This window comes from Lynx canadensis, chromosome F2 (assembly GCF_007474595.2).
Source record: "Lynx canadensis isolate LIC74 chromosome F2, mLynCan4.pri.v2, whole genome shotgun sequence".
Taxonomy (NCBI): Eukaryota; Metazoa; Chordata; class Mammalia; order Carnivora; family Felidae; genus Lynx; species Lynx canadensis.
In genome coordinates this window covers 82,544,758-82,564,802 of record NC_044320.2, presented here as the reverse complement: position 1 = coordinate 82,564,802, position 20,045 = coordinate 82,544,758, and the positions used below count along the sequence as shown (strand labels likewise).

Here is a 20,045-nt window from a genome sequence, read left to right as displayed (position 1 = left end):
TGAGCTGGCCACGTGCTGTAATAGCATGGCCTGAGTTCTTGTCTCTCTCAGAGCCCCACAGCTGGGCCAAAGAACCTTTATTTCTGCCTTGGGTTTTCCTTCTTTTAAGCAAAGCTAACAATGTTTGAAATACATATGTAAGTGCTTTTTGAAAACATAAAATTACTCAGCCACTTTTCAAAATAGAGTTTTTTTTTTTGCTAAATCTTTAGTGATTTGTTTAATTATAAAAGAAGTCCAGATTTATAGTTACCAGGTAAATCTTTTTTAATGATTTTAAAAAGTTCTTGAAACTTTTAAAAATCTGCCTGTTTAGTAGGACACTGCATATTATCATCTCCATCCCTGGGAATCTTGAAGATCTGACTTTGGGTCAGCCACCAAGGTAGAGGGCTGAGTGAGTAAACAGAAATGCTGTGATATTGCAAAATGATACACAATTAAGAACAATACCACTTTTTCCAACTGCATCACTTTAATGTTTATTTTTGTTAGTTGCATATCAGCAAGCTCCATTTGAAACTAAAAGAGTTCTATTTTTTATTGCTAAAAAGGATTCCTATCAATTCAACCTTACTACGAATCACAAAATTTCAAAGTTAATTTTTTTATCAAGAATATGTTTTGAGGGGCACCTAGGTGCCTTAGTCAGTAAAGTATCCAACTCTTGATTTTGGCTCAGGTCATGATCTCACGGTTCATGGGATCAAGCTCCGTGGCAGATTCTGTGCTGACAGCGTGGAGTCTGCTTGGGATTCTCTCTCTCTCTGTGTCTCTCTGCCTTTCTCTCTCTGTTCCTTCCCCCATGCACTTGCACATACATGCGCACTCTCTCTCTCAGAATAAACTTTTAAAAAAAGAATATGTTTTGAATATTTTTATGTAGAACTGAATGTTAAATATTAAAATTAGGATAAGGGAACTATTAGCATTAAAGAGGCCTATGTTCCTATTAGGTAAATATTAAAATATGGAGTGTTAAACTAATAGCTAATAAAAATACTAGCTTTATAATAGTGATTAGCAAGGAATTTGAAAACTTTAAGAGGCCCTTAAATAAGGGCCTCTTCTATTTGTGTGCCCATAAATAAGAAGGAAATGGAGTAAAGTAAGCAAAAACACCAAGAGTGTAATGCTTGAGATCATGGGTATATTTGTACAGTTTTCTAATGTAGTTGTATTGAGGGCAAGCCAAATACATTAATTGTTTTTATTCATTTTGATGCAATAATCCTGCATCTTGCATGAGTTTATTCACTTTGTCAACAAGAGATCAGAAAAATGGGTCCTTTTAGGGTTTGCATTGTGTGTGTGAATTATGCCACCTTGTAGATTAATTACTCATAATTAACCATGTGGTCCTACCCAGGAGACAAGGAATATCTAATGCTATCGAAATCAGTGAATTAACCTTCTTTTGAAATAGTGCTTATATTAAGTAAGGAAGATATCCTTTTTTGGATTTGAGCTACATAGAAAAAATAGAAGGTTGAACTCATTAAAATAGCTTTGAAAATTGTAGTGATTATTGGTATCAGAGAAGAAAGGCTAAAGTAAGCTTTCACTTAGTTGGAGTGGTTTGCTGTTTTTAAATCAGTTTAACCTTAACGGCCTTAAACAAGACTGAATTGAGCAGAAAATAGTTCTAATATTGGTAATGTTTTGTTTTTTAGAGAGAGAGTGCGCATGAGCTGGGGAGAGGGGCAGAGGGAGAAAGAGAGAATCTTAAGCAGGCTCCACACTCAGCACAGAGCCCTACGCAGGGCTTGATCCCATGGCCCTGGGATCATGACCTGAACCGAAATCGAGAATTGAACACTGAACCAACTGAACTACTCAAGCGCCCCTAATATTGGTAATGTTTACCTGTAAACTGAAAGGTTCTAAATAGAAAAACTTTATCCAGCACGTTCTTCTTCTTAACTTAGTTATTAAAATAATATTACTTTATCATATTTTTTTAAATTAACTTGAAAGCAAAAGCTGGAAGTTTGTGACATCTTTCATCCATCTGGCTGTGTGAAGCATATTTGCATTTGTACCCAGACAGTGCAAGACACTGTACCCCACCCCCACCCTCTGATTTTCTTACAGCCTCTTCTTACTGTCTCTGTCTCTGTTCCTCCCTTCCTCCTGTCTCTTTTTGCATGTATGTGTCTAGCTCTGTCTCTGTCTCTCCTTCTCTCACAATTTCTTCTTAACTTCTGAGTTACCATACCTATAGCCTATAGGCTTAAAACCTCACTACTACAAATTTATTTTTGGATAGAGTTTGTGGGAATATACTGGACCCCTAAACCTTAGCAAGCACCAGTGTCTTCTGTATTGCTTTAGGGATTGTTTTTCACTCAGCAGAATTCCTTGGAGATTTATCCATGTTGTCATGTGTATCAGTGGTTCCTTCCTTTTTATTGCTGAATAGTACTGTGGTATGGATGGATTTAACAGTTTGCTTAACCATTCATACCCATTGATGATATTTAGGTTTCCAGTCGGGGCTGTTATGAATACAGCTGCTACAGACATGCCTACATAGGTTTTTATATAAACGTAAGTTTGCATCTCTCTGCAATAAATGCCCAAGAGTGCACTGAGTTGTATGGTAATTGCAAGTTTAGCGTTTTTAAAAATTGCCAACCTTTCTCTGATTGGCTATATAATATAGCTTTACATTCCCAGCAGCAATGTTTGAGCAATTCAGTTTCTCTATATTCTCATCTGCTTTCAATGGTGTCACTATGTTTTGTCTTAACCATTTTGATAGTATAGAGGTACTATATAAGTCTGGTTTTAATGTGTGTTTTCTTAATAGCTAATGACATTTAACATCTTTTGATGTGCTAATTTGCCATTCTTATATCTTCGGTGAATTGTCTGTTAGTGACAGCTGTCCATGTTTTATTTGATTGTTCATTTTTTCACTGTGGAGTTTTCAGATTTCTTTATATATTCTAGGTCATAGTCCTTCTTTGGATATGTGATTTGCAAATATTTTACCTCTGTAGGTTCTCTCTTTGTTCTCTTAAAAAGGTCTTGCTCAAAGCAAAAGATTTTAGCTTTGATGAAGTTCAGTTTTGTAATTTTTTTTTTCTTTTTATGGGTAAAAAATTTTTTTTTATCTCAAGTCTAAGTACACTTTGCCTAGCCTGGGTACTGAAGATTTTCTCCTATGTTTTTCTAAAAGTGTTATGGCTTTATTGTTTACATTTATGTTCATGATCCATTTTGAGTTAAATTTTATATGAAGTTTGAGACTTAGTTTGAAGCTCATACTTTTTTTGACTATGAATATCCAGAGTCTACTTCTTTTATTGTATTGCTTTGGCACTGTTGTGAAAAATCAGTTGGGCAGATCTGTATATGTATCTGTATACTTACATATAGTATAGCGTGGAGTATATTTAATAGGTTCTCTATAATGTTTTATTGATCTATGTCTATTCCTCCAACAATATCATAGAGTAGTGATTATTGTAACTATATAGTAAGTCTTGAAAGTAAAGAGAGTAATTCCTCCCACTCTATTCTTCTTTTTCAAAATTGTTTTAGATGTCCTAGTTCCTTTGCCTTTCCATATAAATTTTTTTCCAACTTTGTTAAGGTATGTGGGTAATAAAAATTGTATATATTTAAGGTGTATACATGGTGATTTGATATACATTGTTAAATAACTACCACAATCAAACTAATTATATATCTTTTATCACACTCGGATGGCTACCAAATTATTGCTCTTAAGGGGAAATATGAGTAGTGATCTTCTATTCTGCCACCTTGCTAATGTCCTATATAAATTTGAGAGTAAGCTAATGTACATCTGCAAAAAATCTTGCTGGAGTTTCAATGGGAATTGTTTTAAACCTATGTATCCTTTTGGGGAGAATTGGCATCTTTATGATATTGAGTCTTTCGAGCCACTAAAAGTGGCTCGAGTCTCTATGAGATCCTTGATTTATTTTATCAGTGTTTTATAGCTTCACACAAGTAATATATATGTTTATTAGATTTACATGAAATGTTTTTTGTCATTATTTGCATTTAAAAAAATTTTTTTTTCAATGTTTATTTATTTTTGGGACAGAGAGAGACAGAGCATGAACGGGGGAGGGGCAGAGAGAGAGGGAGACCCAGAATCGGAAACAGGCTCCAGGCTCTGAGCCATCAGCCCAGAGCCTGACGCGGGGCTCGAACTCCCGGACCGCGAGATCGTGACCTGGCTGAAGTCGGACGCTTAACCGACTGCGCCACCCAGGCGCCCCTCATTATTTGCTTTTTAAATGAATTATATTTTCAATTTTGGTGTCCACGTGCTCATTGATAGTATATAGAAATACATTTTTTATATGCTGTAATCTTGCTGAACACACTTATTCTAGAGTTTTTCTGTCGATTGCTCTCTTGTAATTTTCTACACAAGCAATCATGTCATTTGCAGATAGGGAATGATTTATTTCTTCCTTTCTGTTCTGTATGACATTCCCCTACCCCTGTCTTGCCTCATTGCACTGGCAAGAACTTCCAGCCCTCTGAATAAAAGTGGTGAGAGCAGGCGAGCCAGTGGCCCACTGCTGCACAGGAAAGTCAGCTGGTCCCTCTGGAAACTGTGTTCCAGGTACACTGCATGGGAGGCACACAGTGGAGTGCCATGGAAGGGTGAGGACCCCACTGGCGTGGGCTGCATGCAAGCCTGCCCTCCAGAACTGCCTGGACTCTCAGGTTCCCTAACATGGCCCCCTTCTCCAACACACTCTACTACTCTGCAGGAGCGGCAGTCTGCAGGTTGGCTCAGAATTCATACGCTAGGGTGAGAGTTGCCAGGTTGTGGTAGTAGTCATAGCCATGTAGCCAAACTGCATCCATTATCACCTGCCATGCCATCTTCTCTTCTGGGCCCTTCCAGTGTCCCAAGGCATAGGTAGGGAGGTGGAGGTAGATGATGGGCTCAGTGAGCAGCAAGGGGACAAACGTCAAGTGGGTCCTGGAGTCCCCAGGCCTTGGCCATCTGGGGGCCTGGGGGCACTTGAATTCTACGGGCCTAAGAGGATCTGCAACATTAACCCGGCACAGCAGAAGTCAGTGGAGTATAAATTTTGCTCCTTTACCTTTGGTAAAGATGACCTCATATGCCCTTGGGAGTCTCCTTCCCTCAATTTGTAAAATGTAAATAATTGTCATGACCTCTTTTTTTTCCATTTCCCTTATTCTTTGTGGAAAATGCTGTGAAAAGTATTCAATGGCCTATGTATGAAGAAAGAACATAGGCCCCTTTTTAACAACAAAAAAAAGAAAAGAAAAAATAGAATGAATATTCTTGCCTTGTTTCCCTTCTTAGATGGAAAGCATTTACTCCATCACTATTAATTGTAATGCTAGCTGAGGGAGTACTCTATTTCTAGTTTTCTGACTTTTTGGTTATAAATCAGTGTTCAATGTTGTAAAATAGTTTTTCTGCTTCTACTGAAGAAATATAAGACTTTTTTTCATTTTTAATGTGGTCGAGGTGATTTTCAAATATCAAATGAGACTTGAATCCCTGGAGTTAACCCCTTTGTCATGTTGTATGATCCTTACATTTACTTCTGAATTCTATTTACTAGTATTTCATTAAGGATTTTTCATCTGTATTCCTGAGGTATGTTGGTCTGTGGTTTTTCTTTTTCCTTTTCCTCCTTTTCCTCTCCCTCCTCCTCTTCCTCATCCTTCTCCTTCTTCTGTACTGTCTTTATCTGGTTTTCTTATTAGAGTAGTACTATTTTTATAAGGTGAATTGGGCAGTGTTTCCTCCTCTTCTGTGGTGTCTTCATAGTCTATAGTGATATCCTCTGTTTCATTCTTGATTTTGGTGATTATATCTTCTCTGTTCTTTCCTTTTGAAAAGATAGTATAAAATTGGTGTTAATTCTTCTTTGCACTTGGTAAAATTCTCCAGTGGAACTGTCTGGACCTGGAGTTATCTTTCTGGGACTTTTTAAATTACATATTTATATATGTAATAAAAGATATATACATATCTTTATTATTTATAGGTCTGTTCAAATCATCTGTTTCATTTTGGTTGAGTTATGGTAGTTTGTGCTTTCGAGGAATTGGTCCATTTCATTTAAGTTATTGATAATTTCATATATATAGCAGTTAATAGTAATCTCATACTAGTTTTGTGATGTCTTCATAGTCTGTAGTGATATCCTCTGTTTCATTCTTGATTTTGGTGATTATATCTTCTCTGTTCTTTCCTTTGTCAGTTAATTTTATTAATCATATCAAAAAGTCAACTCTTCATTGCATTTTTTTCTATTATTCTTAATTTCATCTATTTCTGTTCTTTATTATTTATTTCCTTCTATCCACTCTGGGTTTATTTTGTCTTTTTTTTTTCATATAAGCTCATTTTTTTCAGAGCTTAGCTTACTGATTTGAGATTTTTCCTCTTCTCTAATGTAAGCTTTAAGTGCTATAAAAATTTCCTCTCAGTATTGCTTTAGTTGTTTCATACAAAATTTGGTATATTAAAGTTACATTTTCACTCAGTTAAATGTTTTATTTTATTATTTTTTAAAATTTTCCTTAGCACTTCCTCTTTGACCCATGGATGACTTAGAAGTGTGTTGTTTTTATTACTGTTTGTTATTTTATTTCTTTATTTCTTAGTTCTCTTTTCTTTCTGTTGATTTTTAGTTTACTGTGTTTCAGTTCTTTTAAATTCATTCAGGTTTGTCTTATGGCCTATAATATGGTTTTTCTTGGAATATGTTTTATGGGCTCAGTAAAAGAATGTGTATTTTCGCTGTTATTGGGTGGAATGCTCTATAAATGTCTATCAGATCCTGTTGATTGATGGTATTTTTTACTCTTTGGTATCTTTACAGACATTCTGTCCAGTTGTTTTATCAGATGTTGAGAGACAGCTGTGTGGTCTGTATTTCTAATTGTGGATTTGTCATTTTTCCTTTCAGTTTTATCAGTTTTTACTTTATGTATTTTGAGTCTACATTGTTTGGTGCATATTAAGATGGCTGTGTCTTCTTGGCAGACTTACCTTTTTATTATTATGTAATGTTCCTCTGGTCGCATAATTTTCTTTGCTCTAAAACTGACTTCATCTGATACCCTGCTATATTTTCATATTTTTCTTAATGTTTATGTGATATATTTTCCCCATCCTTCAACCTGTATCTTTATATTTGAAGTGAATTTTTTGTAGACAGCATATAGATGGATCATAATTTTTAATCCAGTTTGCTAATCCTTGTCTTTTACCTAGTTTATTTAGATCATTTATACTTAGTGTAAATATTGATATGTTAAGACATAGGTCTACCTTTTTACTTTTCGTATTCTTCATGTTGTTCTCTTTATTTTCATTTCTGTTTTGTTTTTTTTTTTTCTGGCTTCATATGGGTTATCTAAACAATTTTTAGAATTTTCTTTTGATCTATATATAATTTTTTTGTATGTATCTTTCTTACAGCTATTTTATTGATTGCTCTAGGCATTATATTTTATACATATAACTTACCACAGTCTACTGGGTCAACATTTTGCCAGTTTTTATGAAGTATATAATAAACCTTATCTCTTATATCCTTTTAACTCTTCTTAATTAGAATATAATTTTTTAAAAATATTGGTTTTGCATGCATTTAGAACTATATCAGACATTGCTATAATTTTTGCTTCAACTATAAATACAATTTTGAAAACCCTGCAGGAGTAGGAAAGCCTATTGTACTTACCTGTATCTTTCCATTTTTATTTCTTCCTTCCCACAGATCTTGAGGTTCTGTTCATTGTTTTTTAAGTCTGGTTTTGTTATTATTATTGTTATTGTTGTTGTTGTCCACATTGTTTAATTTCTATTTTTATCTTCAAGTTCACTGATTTCTTTCTGTTTCCTCCATTCTGCCATTGAACCCACTGAGTTTTTATTTTCACTATTTTATTAATTGGTTCTAAAATTTCCATTCTAAAAATACCTATTTTTTGCTGAGACTTTCTATCTTTTCATTTGTCTCATGTGTGTTCATAATTGCTTACTGAAGCATGTTTATAATGGCTGCTTTAGAATCTTTGTCAGATAATTCTAAAACTGTTTCGGTGTCATTTCAGCATTGCCATGTATTATGTTTTTTTCTTTTGAGATTTTTTTCCTTGTTTTTAGTATAAGAAATAACTTTAGATGGTAACCTGTACATCGAGGTATTATGATATGAGAATCTGGATCTTATTTAAACCTGTTTTAGGGGAATTTTTCTGACACTGCTCTGAGAAGAAAAGTGGAGGGAGCTGGAGGTGGGGGGCTTATTTCTGCCAAGTGGAGGTAAAAGTCTAAATTCTCTTCTTGATCCCCATTGATACTTGAAGGGTGAAGAATTCATTGTTACTACTGAGCAGATGTGAGTTCCAGCTTCCTGCTAGACCTCAGCTGACATAACCCTTGCTGGGAGGGCCAGGGGTGCTGCTTCCCACATGGTTTCCACTGATAACACTGGAGGAAAGTGTGAGGATAGAGGGTAGCTACAGTACCACTGGGTGGAGTTGAAAGTCCTGACACTCTGCTGGGCCTACTCTGACTGTACACCAGAGGGGCAGGGAAGGGTACTTGTTACTGATGTCAGGTGGGAGTGGAAGTCCAGACCCCCAGGTGGTCTCCACTGTCCTAGTGTGTGTGTGTGTGTGTGTGTGTGTGTGTGTGTGTGTGTGTTGCAGGGGCGGGGATTGATCAGGGAAGGCTATTATAAGCCTGCAGGGATGGAAGTCCCAACACTCTATCCTGCCTTCTCTCACACTACCCCAACTGGGCTTTAGAGACTTTTTATTACAGCCTGATGAGGGTGCAAGTCAGGGCTCCCCACTCATCCTTTTCTCATGTGTGTGGTAGTGAGCCACAGGTCTTCTGTGATGTTTGCCTAGAATAGAACAGTCATTTTCTAAAAGTTTTTTGTCTCACCAGGCTGCCCCTTCCCTGACCTTTGGTTGGAGAGAATAAGCTTTTGCAGGGGCTTTTTTATCTGTACGCATCATTGTATTAGGTTGCCACCTTCTTCAGTTTGAAGTCTGGGATATAAGAGACAAACAGAAAACCCAGAAGCTCACCAGTATGTTGTTCCTTAGGTCCCAAGGTCTCTAGGGCCTAGCTGGCATGCCTTCTTCCCACCTCTCAGTATCTTCTTATGTTTAGTTGATATCTAATGTCAGGCATTTTAGTTGTGCTTAATGGGATAAATTAGAGAAAAAGATGTCTGCTCCTAAATGGAGTGGAAGTGGAAGTCCTAAATTTTCCTTGATGTGTAGCAGCATTACCTCTTTTGAGGAATGAGCGTTGACGAGTCTTCTCAAATCTGGTATTTGGGGGCGCCTGGGTGGCGCAGTCGGTTAAGCGTCCGACTTCAGCCAGGTCACGATCTCGCGGTCTGTGAGTTCGAGCCCCGCGTCAGGCTCTGGGCTGATGGCTCAGAGCCTGGAGCCTGTTTCCGATTCTGTGTCTCCCTCTCTCTCTGTCCCTCCCCCGTTCATGCTCTGTCTCTCTCTGTCCCAAAAATAAATAAACGTTGAAAAAAAAATTTTTTTTTTAAATAAAAAAAAAAAATCTGGTATTTGAATGGAACCAGGAAAATTTTGTCTTTTATGTTCCCAGACTCCTTTTCTACTTAAACATGAGGCATTTCTGTGACTGTGCTCCATTTGATAGTGAAGGTAGAAGCTTCTTTGGGACTTGATGTCATGTTTTTTGAAAGATTAGAGCCACCAAAATGTCTAAAGGTTTTATTTATAAATAACATTTCTTTTAATGTCCTGGCAGTTCTTTGAGCCTGTTGATAGTCTTTGCTTACTCCCTTAATTTCTTCATGAAGCATCCTAAGGCCATCACCTACTAGACTAGGAGATCTGAGGAAGCTTTAACCCAGGTACTGACATGGTCTTCTTCCATTCCCCTTATCCCAACACAGGACTTACACTGGAAGAGTAGAATTCATTCCATTGACATTCATTCTTCAGTGTGTGAGGGTGGGTTTCACTTTTGTTCGTTTGTTTGTTTGTTTGTTTTATTGAAGTATAGTCAACATACAATATCCTGTTAGTTTCAGGCATGCAACATTGTGATTTGACAGTTCTGTACATTATACAGTGCTTACCATGATAGGATACCATCTGCCATCATACAAAGTTTTACAGTGTTATTGACTATGTTCCCCATGCTGTACTTCTTATCCCCATGGCTTATTCATTTTATAACTGCAGGTTTGTACCTCTGAATGCCCTTCACCCATTTTGCCCATCCCTGCAAGCCCATCCCCTCGGATGACCACTAGTTTGCTCTCTTTATTTATGAGACTGTTTCTGTTTTTGTTTGTTTGTTTTTGCTTTTAGATTACATATATAAGTGAGATCATATGGTATTTGCCTATCTTTGTCTGACTTATTTCACTTAACCCTTTAAGTCTATGTCACAAATGGCAAGATCTCATTCTTTTTATGGCTAAGTAGTATTCCATTGTATATATGAACCACATCTTCTTTATCCATTCATCTGTTGCTGTCACTTAATGGGCTGGCTTAGTTTTGTCTTTCCATAGCAGGCGAGTCTTTGCCCTTTGTATTCCTGATTTAGCAAGAACATGAGGGGAATCCAACACGGTAAATAAACTGTTATATTTCTTTCTCATTTCCAGGCAAAAGCTTATTATCCCAAATGGAAGTTGCCCTGTTATTCTGAATACTTACTTTTGTCAGAAAATTGTCACCAAAGAAGATTCAAAAATAATACGTGAAGTGCACTGTTGGGACACACCCCTTCCAAGAAGAAGTATCACTTTGGCCCAGATGTTTATATTTAAGAACCTAACAATTAAATCTCCTGAAGGCCAGGTAAACTTTCATTGGTTTAGAGGTTTTATGCTTTGTAATAATATTGGGATTGAAAGTGAAGATGTTTACCTTTGGTTTCCCTTCAGATATTCAGCAAATATATATGCCCAAACAGCTTGTTATTATTGTTATGCCTGCTGTAGTTCAGTGTTTAGCTGTGAGCTTTCACAGTATTTCATCTAATTGTTCATTTTTAATCTTTCTCCTAATCTGTCAAAATAAATGAGTTTTCATTTTTTTTAAATTCTCATTTTGTAATTGTCTAAGAATTTTGTTTAAGCTTTTAACTTCTTAAATACGAAAAAAGTCACATGTTTTTCTTTTTCTAAGTATCTATCCCTTGGGACAAAAAGAACCACATAAACTTGAGATTATACACTGAGATTATACATTGCTTTTTGGAATTTTATTGGCTTTCCATCATGATCATTTATCAAGATGAATTTAGGGAGCCCCTAAATTTCCCTTACAGCAGGCATGAAGGGCACTCTGGGCACCATTCCAGGCTCTAAGTGTCTGTGACTCCAGGTGTACCATCTCAGGTTCGCCTAGTTAGCTGAGTTAGCACCCAACAGAAGGCTGAGACTGACAGGTAGTGTGAGGGGACATAAGAAAGAGAAACGTACACAGACTTTCATGTTGTTTGTAAATGTCGTCAAGCATCCTCCCCCTTTGATAACCAAAAGAAGTGTATGAAGGGGATTATGGGAAAAGGAGGGCTCTCTAATCAATTTAATTTATGGCTCAAAGTGTATTACTGCTTTAACATATAGTTGTAGACAGCTACAGGATATTAAATTCATGAAATACTTAATTTTTCTGTGTCTCAATATTTTTATCTTTAAAGTGGTAATAATGATAATCTACCTGCTTGGGTGACTATGAGGTTAAATATGTTTGTTATATAAGTAAGCACAGTACATAAAGAAGAGTGCCTGGGATGTGTTCTAGAAGTGTTATCTTATTACAATATTTAATATTATTGTAAAGCGTTGTTGGGAGGCTACATGAGCCTATAAAGTACACATCATAGTACACTGCATATAAAAAGCACTTAATAATATGATTTATTTTTTATTATTTTTTTTGTAGTTTAATTTTTATTTTTTTTTATTTATTTATTTTTTTTATATATATGAAATTTATTGACAAATTGGTTTCCATACAACACCCAGTGCTCATCCCAAAAGGTGCCCTCCTCAATACGCATCACCCACCCTCCCCTCCCTCCCACCCCCCATCAACCCTCAGTTTGTTCTCAGTTTTTAAGAGTCTCTTATGCTTTGGCTCTCTCCCACTCTAACCTCTTTTTTTTTTTTTTTTTTTTTCCTTCCCCTCCCCCATGGGTTCCTGTTTAGTTTCTCAGGATCCACATAAGAGTGAAACCATGTGGTATCTGTCTTTCTCTGTATGGCTTATTTCACTTAGCATTACACTCTCCAGTTCCATCCACGTTGCTACAAAAGGCCATATTTCATTTTTTCTCATTGCCACATAGTACTCCATTGTGTACATATACCACAATTTCTTTATCCATTCATCAGTTGATGGACATTTAGGCTCTTTCCATAATTTGGCTATTGTTGAGAGTGCTGCTATAAACATTGGGGTACAAGTGCCCCTATGCATCAGTACTCCTGTATCCCTTGGATAAATTCCTAGCAGTGCTATTGCTGGGTCATAGGGTAGGTCTATTTTTAATTTTCTGAGGAACCTCCACACTGCTTTCCAGAGCGACTGCACCAATTTGCATTCCCACCAACAGTGCAAGAGGGTTCCCGTTTCTCCACATCCTCTCCAGCATCTATAGTCTCCTGATTTGTTCATTTTGGCCACTCTGACTGGCGTGAGGTGATACCTGAGTGTGGTTTTGATTTGTATTTCCCTGATAAGGAGCGACGCTGAACATCTTTTCATGTGCCTGTTGGCCATCTGGATGTCTTCTTTAGAGAAGTGTCTATTCATGTTTTCTGCCCATTTCTTCACTGGGTTATTTGTTTTTCGGGTGTGGAGTTTGGTGAGCTCTTTATAGATTTTAGATACTAGCCCTTTGTCTGATATGTCATTTGCAAATATCTTTTCCCATTCCGTTGGTTGCCTTTTAGTTTTGTTGGTTGTTTCCTTTGCTGTGCAGAAGCTTTTGATCTTCATAAGGTCCCAGTAATTCACTTTTGCTTTTAATTCCCTTGCCTTTGGGGATGTGTCGAGTAAGAGATTGCTACGGCTGAGGTCAGAGAGGTCTTTTCCTGCTTTCTCCTCTAAGGTTCTGATGGTTTCCTGTCTCACATTTAGGTCCTTTATCCATTTTGAGTTTATTTTTGTAAATGGTGTGAGAAAGTGGTCTAGTTTCAACCTTCTGCATGTTGCTGTCCAGTTCTCCCAGCACCATTTGTTAAAGAGGCTGTCTTTTTTCCATTGGATGTTCTTTCCTGCTTTGTCAAAGATGAGTTGGCCGTACGTTTGTGGGTCTAGTTCTGGGGTTTCTATTCTATTCCATTGGTCTGTGTGTCTGTTTTTGTGCCAATACCATGCTGTCTTGATGATTACAGCTTTGTAGTAGAGGCTAAAGTCTGGGATTGTGATGCCTCCTGCTTTGGTCTTCTTCTTCAAAATTCCTTTGGCTATTCGGGGCCTTTTGTGGTTGCATATGAATTTTAGGATTGCTTGTTCTAATTTCGAGAAGAATGCTGGTGCAATTTTGATTGGGATTGCATTGAATGTGTAGATAGCTTTGGGTAGTATTGACATTTTGACAATATTTATTTTTCCAATCCATGAGCAGGGAATGTCTTTCCATTTCTTTAAATCTTCTTCAATTACCTTCATAAGCTTTCTATAGTTTTCAGCATACAGATCCTTTACATCTTTGGTTAGATTTATTCCTAGGTATTTTATGCTTCTTGGTGCAATTGTGAATGGGATCAGTTTCTTTATTTGTCTTTCTGTTGCTTCATTGTTAGTGTATAAGAATGCAACTGATTTCTGTACATTGATTTTGTATCCTGCAACGTTGCTGAATTCATGTATCAGATCTAGCAGACTTTTGGTGGAGTCTATCGGATTTTCCATGTATAATATCATGTCATCTGCAAAAAGCGAAAGCTTGACTTCATCTTTGCCAATTTTGATGCCTTTGATTTCCTTTTGTTGTCTGATTGCTGATGCTAGAACTTCCAGCACTATGTTAAACAACAGCGGTGAGAGTGGGCATCCCTGTTGTGTTCCTGATCTCAGGGAAAAAGCTCTCAGTTTTTCCCCGTTGAGGATGATGTTAGCTGTGGGCTTTTCATAAATGGCTTTTATGATCTTTAAGTATGTTCCTTCTATCCCGACTTTCTCAAGGGTTTTTATTAAGAAAGGGTGCTGGATTTTGTCAAAGACCTTTTCTGCATCGATTGACAGGATCATATGGTTCTTCTCTTTTTTTTTGTTAATGTGATGTATCACGTTGATTGATTTGCGAATGTTGAACCAGCCCTGCATCCCAGGAATGAATCCCACTTGATCATAGTGAATAATTCTTTTTATATGCTGTTGAATTCGATTTGCTAGTATCTTATTGAGAATTTTTGCATCCATATTCATCAGGGATATTGGCCTGTAGTTCTCTTTTTTTACTGGGTCTCTGTCTGGTTTAGGAATCAAAGTAATACTGGCTTCATAGAATGAGTCTGGAAGTTTTCCTTCCCTTTCTATTTCTTGGAATAGCTTGAGAAGGATAGGTATTATCTCTGCTTTAAACGTCTGGTAGAACTCCCCTGGGAAGCCATCTGGTCCTGGACTCTTATTTGTTGGGAGATTTTTGATAACCGATTCAATTTCTTCGCTGGTTATGGGTCTGTTCAAGCTTTCTATTTCCTCCTGATTGAGTTTTGGAAGAGTGTGGGTGTTCAGGAATTGGTCCATTTCTTCCAGGTTGTCCAATTTGTTGGCATATAATTTTTCATAGTATTCCCTGATAATTGTTTGTATCTCTGAGGGATTGGTTGTAATAATTCCATTTTCATTCATGATTTTATCTATTTGGGTCATCTCCCTTTTCTTTTTGAGAAGCCTGGCTAGAGGTTTGTCAATTTTGTTTATTTTTTCAAAAAACCATCTCTTGGTTTCGTTGATCTGCTCTACAGTTTTTTTAGATTCTATATTGTTTATTTCTGCTCTGATCTTTATTATTTCTCTTCTTCTGCTGGGTTTAGGCTGCCTTTGCTGTTCTGCTTCTATTTCCTTTAGGTGTGCTGTTAGATTTTGTATTTGGGATTTTTCTTGTTTCTTGAGATAGGCCTGGATTGCAATGTATTTTCCTCTCAGGACTGCCTTCGCTGCGTCCCAAAGCGTTTGGATTGGTGTATTTTCATTTTCGTTTGTTTCCATATATTTTTTGATTTCTTCTCTAATTGCCTGGTTGACCCACTCATTCGTTAGTAGGGTGTTCTTTAACCTCCATGCTTTTGGAGGTTTTCCAGACTTTTTCCTGTGGTTGATTTCAAGCTTCATAGCATTGTGGTCTGAAAGTATGCATGGTATAATTTCAATTCTTGTAAACTTATGAAGGGCTGTTTTGTGACCCAGTATATGATCTATCTTGGAGAATGTTCCATGTGCACTCGAGAAGAAAGTATATTCTGTTGCTTTGGGATGCAGAGTTCTAAATATATCTGTCAAGTCCATCTGATGCAATGTCTCATTCAGGGCCCTTGTTTCTTTATTGACCGTGTGTCTAGATGATCTATCCATTTCTGTAAGTGGGGTGTTAAAGTCCCCAGCAATTACCACATTCTTATCAATAAGGTTGCTTATGTTTATGAGTAATTGTTTTATATATTTGGGGGCTCCGGTATTCGGCGCATAGACATTTATAATTGTTAGCTCTTCCTGATGGATAGACCCTGTAACTATTATATAATGTCCTTCTTCATCTCTTGTTACAGCCTTTAATTTAAAGTCTAGTTTGTCTGATATAAGTATGGCTACTCCAGCTTTCTTTTGGCTTCCAGTAGCATGATAAATAGTTCTCCATCCCCTCACTCTCAATGTAAAGGTGTCCTCAGGTCTAAAATGAGTCTCTTGTAGACAGCAAATAGATGGGTCTTGTTTTTTTATCCATTCTGATACCCTGTGTCTTTTGGTTGGCGCATTTAATCCATTTACATTCAGTGTTATTATAGAAAGATACGGGTTTAGAGTCATTGTGATGTCTGTATGTTTTATGCTTGTAGTGATGTCTCTGGTACTTTGTCTCACAGGGTCCCCCTTAGGATCTCTTGTAGGGTTGGTTTAGTGGTGACAAATTCCTTCAGTTTTTGTTTGTTTGGGAAGACCTTTATCTCTCCTTCTATTCTAAATGACAGACTTGCTGGATAAAGGATTCTGGGCTGCATATTTTTTCTGTCTAGCACCCTGAAAATCTCGTGCCAATTCTTTCTGGCCTGCCAAGTTTCAAAAGAGAGATCAGTCACGAGTCTTATAGGTCTCCCTTTATATGTGAGGGCACGTTTACCCCTTGCTGCTTTCAGAATTTTCTCTTTATCCTTGTATTTTGCCAGTTTCACTATGATATGTCGTGCAGAAGATCGATTCAAGTTACGTCTGAAGGGAGTTCTCTGTGCCTCTTGGATTTCAATGCCTTTTTCCTTCCCCAGTTCAGGGAAGTTCTCAGCTATGATTTCTTCAAGTACCCCTTCAGCACCTTTCCCTCTCTCTTCCTCCTCTGGGATACCAATTATGCGTATATTATTTCTTTTTAGTGTATCACTTAGTTCTCTAATTTTCCCCTCATACTCCTGGATTTTTTTATCTCTCTTTTTCTCAGCTTCTTCTTTTTCCATAACTTTATCTTCTAGTTCACCTATTCTCTCCTCTGCCTCTTCCATCCGAGCCGTGGTGGTTTGCATTTTGTTTTGCATTTCCTTTAAAGCGTTTTTCAGCTCCTCGTGACTGTTCCTTAGTCCCTTGATCTCTGTAGCAAGAGATTCTCTGCTGTCCTGTATACTGTTTTCCAGCCCAGCGATTAATTTTATGACTATTATTCTAAATTCACTTTCTGTTATATTATTTAAATCCTTTTTGATCAGCAATATGATTTATTTTTTAAACCCTAGTCATTTTTTGTTCTTCATTTTGTCCTGCTGCGATTGCTACCTCATACAAGAATTTTCTAGATTACCATGAAGTACTATAATAGCAGGACTTTCTGCATGTTTTCAAAGACTCAGGACAACGTGTGCTTCCACTGACTGGAAACACTTTTTGCTGTTTCCATGTGATTTCTCACATTGCCCACCTCAGCAGCATTAGTTACGGGGCAGACACAGAGACACACACCATGTCTTTTATCTTCTCACTCCTTTGGTGTTGTACAGTTACATCAGAGAATTGCCTGAGAATATCATTACTTGGTGTGTGCCATGCTGTTATCAGTTAAACTGAGATTGTTCCTTTGCATGTCTTGGCCAGGTTATGTGTAGTGATCTCACTACCATGAGGACAGAATGCACCCATGGACATGAGGAAACCAAGCAATGCTTCCCAGCTCAAGCTCCCCTGAGGGACTCTCTTCTGGATGCAGTGGAAGGCCAGGGAGCTGCCCCATGGTCAGGAGTCAAGGTCCGAGTGGTGGTACAAAGAGTTTACTCTCTTCCCTGCAGGTATCAGCAGGGAGGTGGCTCAGCTGTTCCACCAGGCCCAGACCCATCCAGAGCTCGGTGAGTGACAAGACACAGGCATGTGTGCTAGAGTCACTTAGAGAAAGTAGAGACCCTTCCTAGAGAAAGCAGAAATTCTTGGCTACATTCACCATATACATGAGTTTTGGGTTTTTTGGGTTTTTTCTTGCCTCAAAATTTGGGACATGTGGTGTAACAAAGGAATCCCCCTGTTTACTTAATATAAAAAGTCCTACTAAAAATTTAATTTGTTGCATTTACTTTTACCTTTAATGGTTCATATTACTGAAAGTGATACAAACAAGAAATACTGGTATTGTTCTAGAAAAGCCAAGATATGTGATCATGATACCTAAAAAGACCACTGCAATGTCTATCAAGTTTTATATATCTTGAAAACCTAATAAATGGCAGTTAGTAAATCCGTGGCTTTCAGAGATTGCTATTCTAACCTATAGAACTTTCTACAGTGATGTAAATGTTGTATATCTGTACTATTCAGTGAGGTAGCCACTGACCACATATGGTTACTGAGTATTTGAAATATGGCTAGTGGAACTGAGGAACTAAATTTTAAGTTTTATTTAATTTTAATTAACTTTAATAGCCCCATGTGTCAAGTGGCTACCTTCATATATAGTGTAGCTAGCTAGCTACATGAGCCAAACCTATAATTCAAAGTACTTTGTTTATACCAACTATGGGAATGACATCTTTCTACTCGTTTTTAGGTCCTTCCTGTGTTTTTTCAAATAGCTGTAGTCATGTCATTGACTGAAGAGTTTATGTCAGAGCCTTGGCATAACCTTTTGAGATTATATTTCTTTCTATGTGACATTGCCCTCAAAGCAGTGAGGTGGATTTACAACATAATAGAAATTAAAAGAATGGATATCAATTTATCAATCATTCTTTTCTGTCTAATTTTAAAAGAAAACACATATTGAAGAAATAGTAACTACAACAATATCCTATTTTTATAATGCCTTCTGATGCCATTCAGACAGAGTAACAGGAAACAGTTCTTTGTTAATTATAAATCCTCCTCAGGTGGATGGGCACTTTATTTGAAAGTCCTACGGATTTCAAAGTCTCCTTCAGATGTAGTTAGAGAACATTTCTTTTGGATTTATAGGAAAAGATTTATTTTGTTTGCAATATGTGCGTGTGAAATGATTTTATCATTTTCAAGGTTTTTATCATGACTTATAGCTATAGACCAGTCTTATACTCTTTATCTGAGCCAGTTAGAGATCAGACATAGGTTTTGTTTTGTTTTGCTTTTTTCATGGAATGTATCCAGCGTTAGGCTTTGGAGAAGGAACTACTGAGTAAGCAAGGCAGTGATGATCTTGGTAAAGCTCCTCCAGCCCAGCACACAGACCACCCTCAGAGGAGACTGGGGACAGTTGAGACTGAGTCACAATGATGAGAAGGCAAGGTGAAAGTGACAGTGAGTTTGCTTTGCTTAATTATGAGTGGCACCTTGAAGTCTGTCCCTCCAGCTCCTTTGGTGGTACTTGTTTTACTTGCTGAGCATGAATATCAGAGAAGGATTGGAGACCAAAGTCTGGTGAATTGCTGCTGGTGGTTGGCATTATGAATGCTGTGGGTTGTGCCTGAGAACATACACTGGGACATGTCACATGACACTGGGCTCAGTTGTGGATTGAAAAAAGGCGAGGCATAAACCTCAAAAACAAGAAAATAGCCTTCAGTTATTCCATGTCATTAATATGCATCGTATGCACTGTGTTTCCTGCAGCACACTTGAGATCGTACAGTGCTGAGGGTACAGGGTATTAGTCGTATCACAAATGAGGAAACTGAGCTTCAGAAAGGTTCTTACTTGCTGACAGTTATACAGGTGGACAAAAATAATAACATCATGAGATCCAGAATCCCAAAATGCCAGGGTTGCAGAGAGTATGGAGCTGAAAGAAAGAGGGTAAAATTGAGTTAGACCAAGCTCTGCCTAGTTTAAAGCTGACGGGGGGGGGGGGGGTGGTCAGGTCACCCTGGGCAGCAGGAGTGGTAAAAGTGCCCAGCCCTGAGGAGAATTGACGGGACTGTGTAGGAAAATGAACCTTTGGACAGAAAATCATGGCATCTGAGCTTGGGTTTGAGGACAAGACTTCTGAGATGTCTTTGGGGTGCAAAAAGGTATTATTGTATAATGATTATTAATGTTTTATAGATTCATAATGCTATAACAATGATCAAGCTCCAGTTTACACACAAAATTAATATAGAAGTAAAATTATACTTAACATTGTACTAATTCTTTGCTAATGTATCTACTTAAAAAGCACATCAAAATATCTGCTTTGGAGAATAAGTTAGCAATATGTTTTCTAATGTAGAATTTTTAATTTATACACATGTAACATGTATATAAGAGAAAACATTATTAAAAAACTTAGGTTTAGGGGCGCCTGGGAAGCTCAGTCGGTTGAGCGTCCGACTTCGGCTCAGGTCATGATCTCGAGGTCTCTGGGTTTTAGCCCCGCGTTGGGC

General features: G+C 37.4%; 1 protein-coding gene across 2 annotated transcripts in view; it reads left to right on the top strand.

Moving 5' to 3' along the window:
• SPIDR (scaffold protein involved in DNA repair) overlaps positions 1 to 20,045 on the top strand; it is a 509,957-nt gene that overhangs the window by 350,384 nt on the left and 139,528 nt on the right. For both annotated transcript variants that reach the window (XM_030304272.1, XM_030304271.1), the window contains exons 9-10: positions 10,671 to 10,866; positions 17,320 to 17,567. In XM_030304272.1, the coding sequence (XP_030160132.1) occupies positions 10,671 to 10,866; positions 17,320 to 17,567 (444 nt within the window). The remainder of the gene's footprint in view (positions 1 to 10,670; positions 10,867 to 17,319; positions 17,568 to 20,045) is intronic.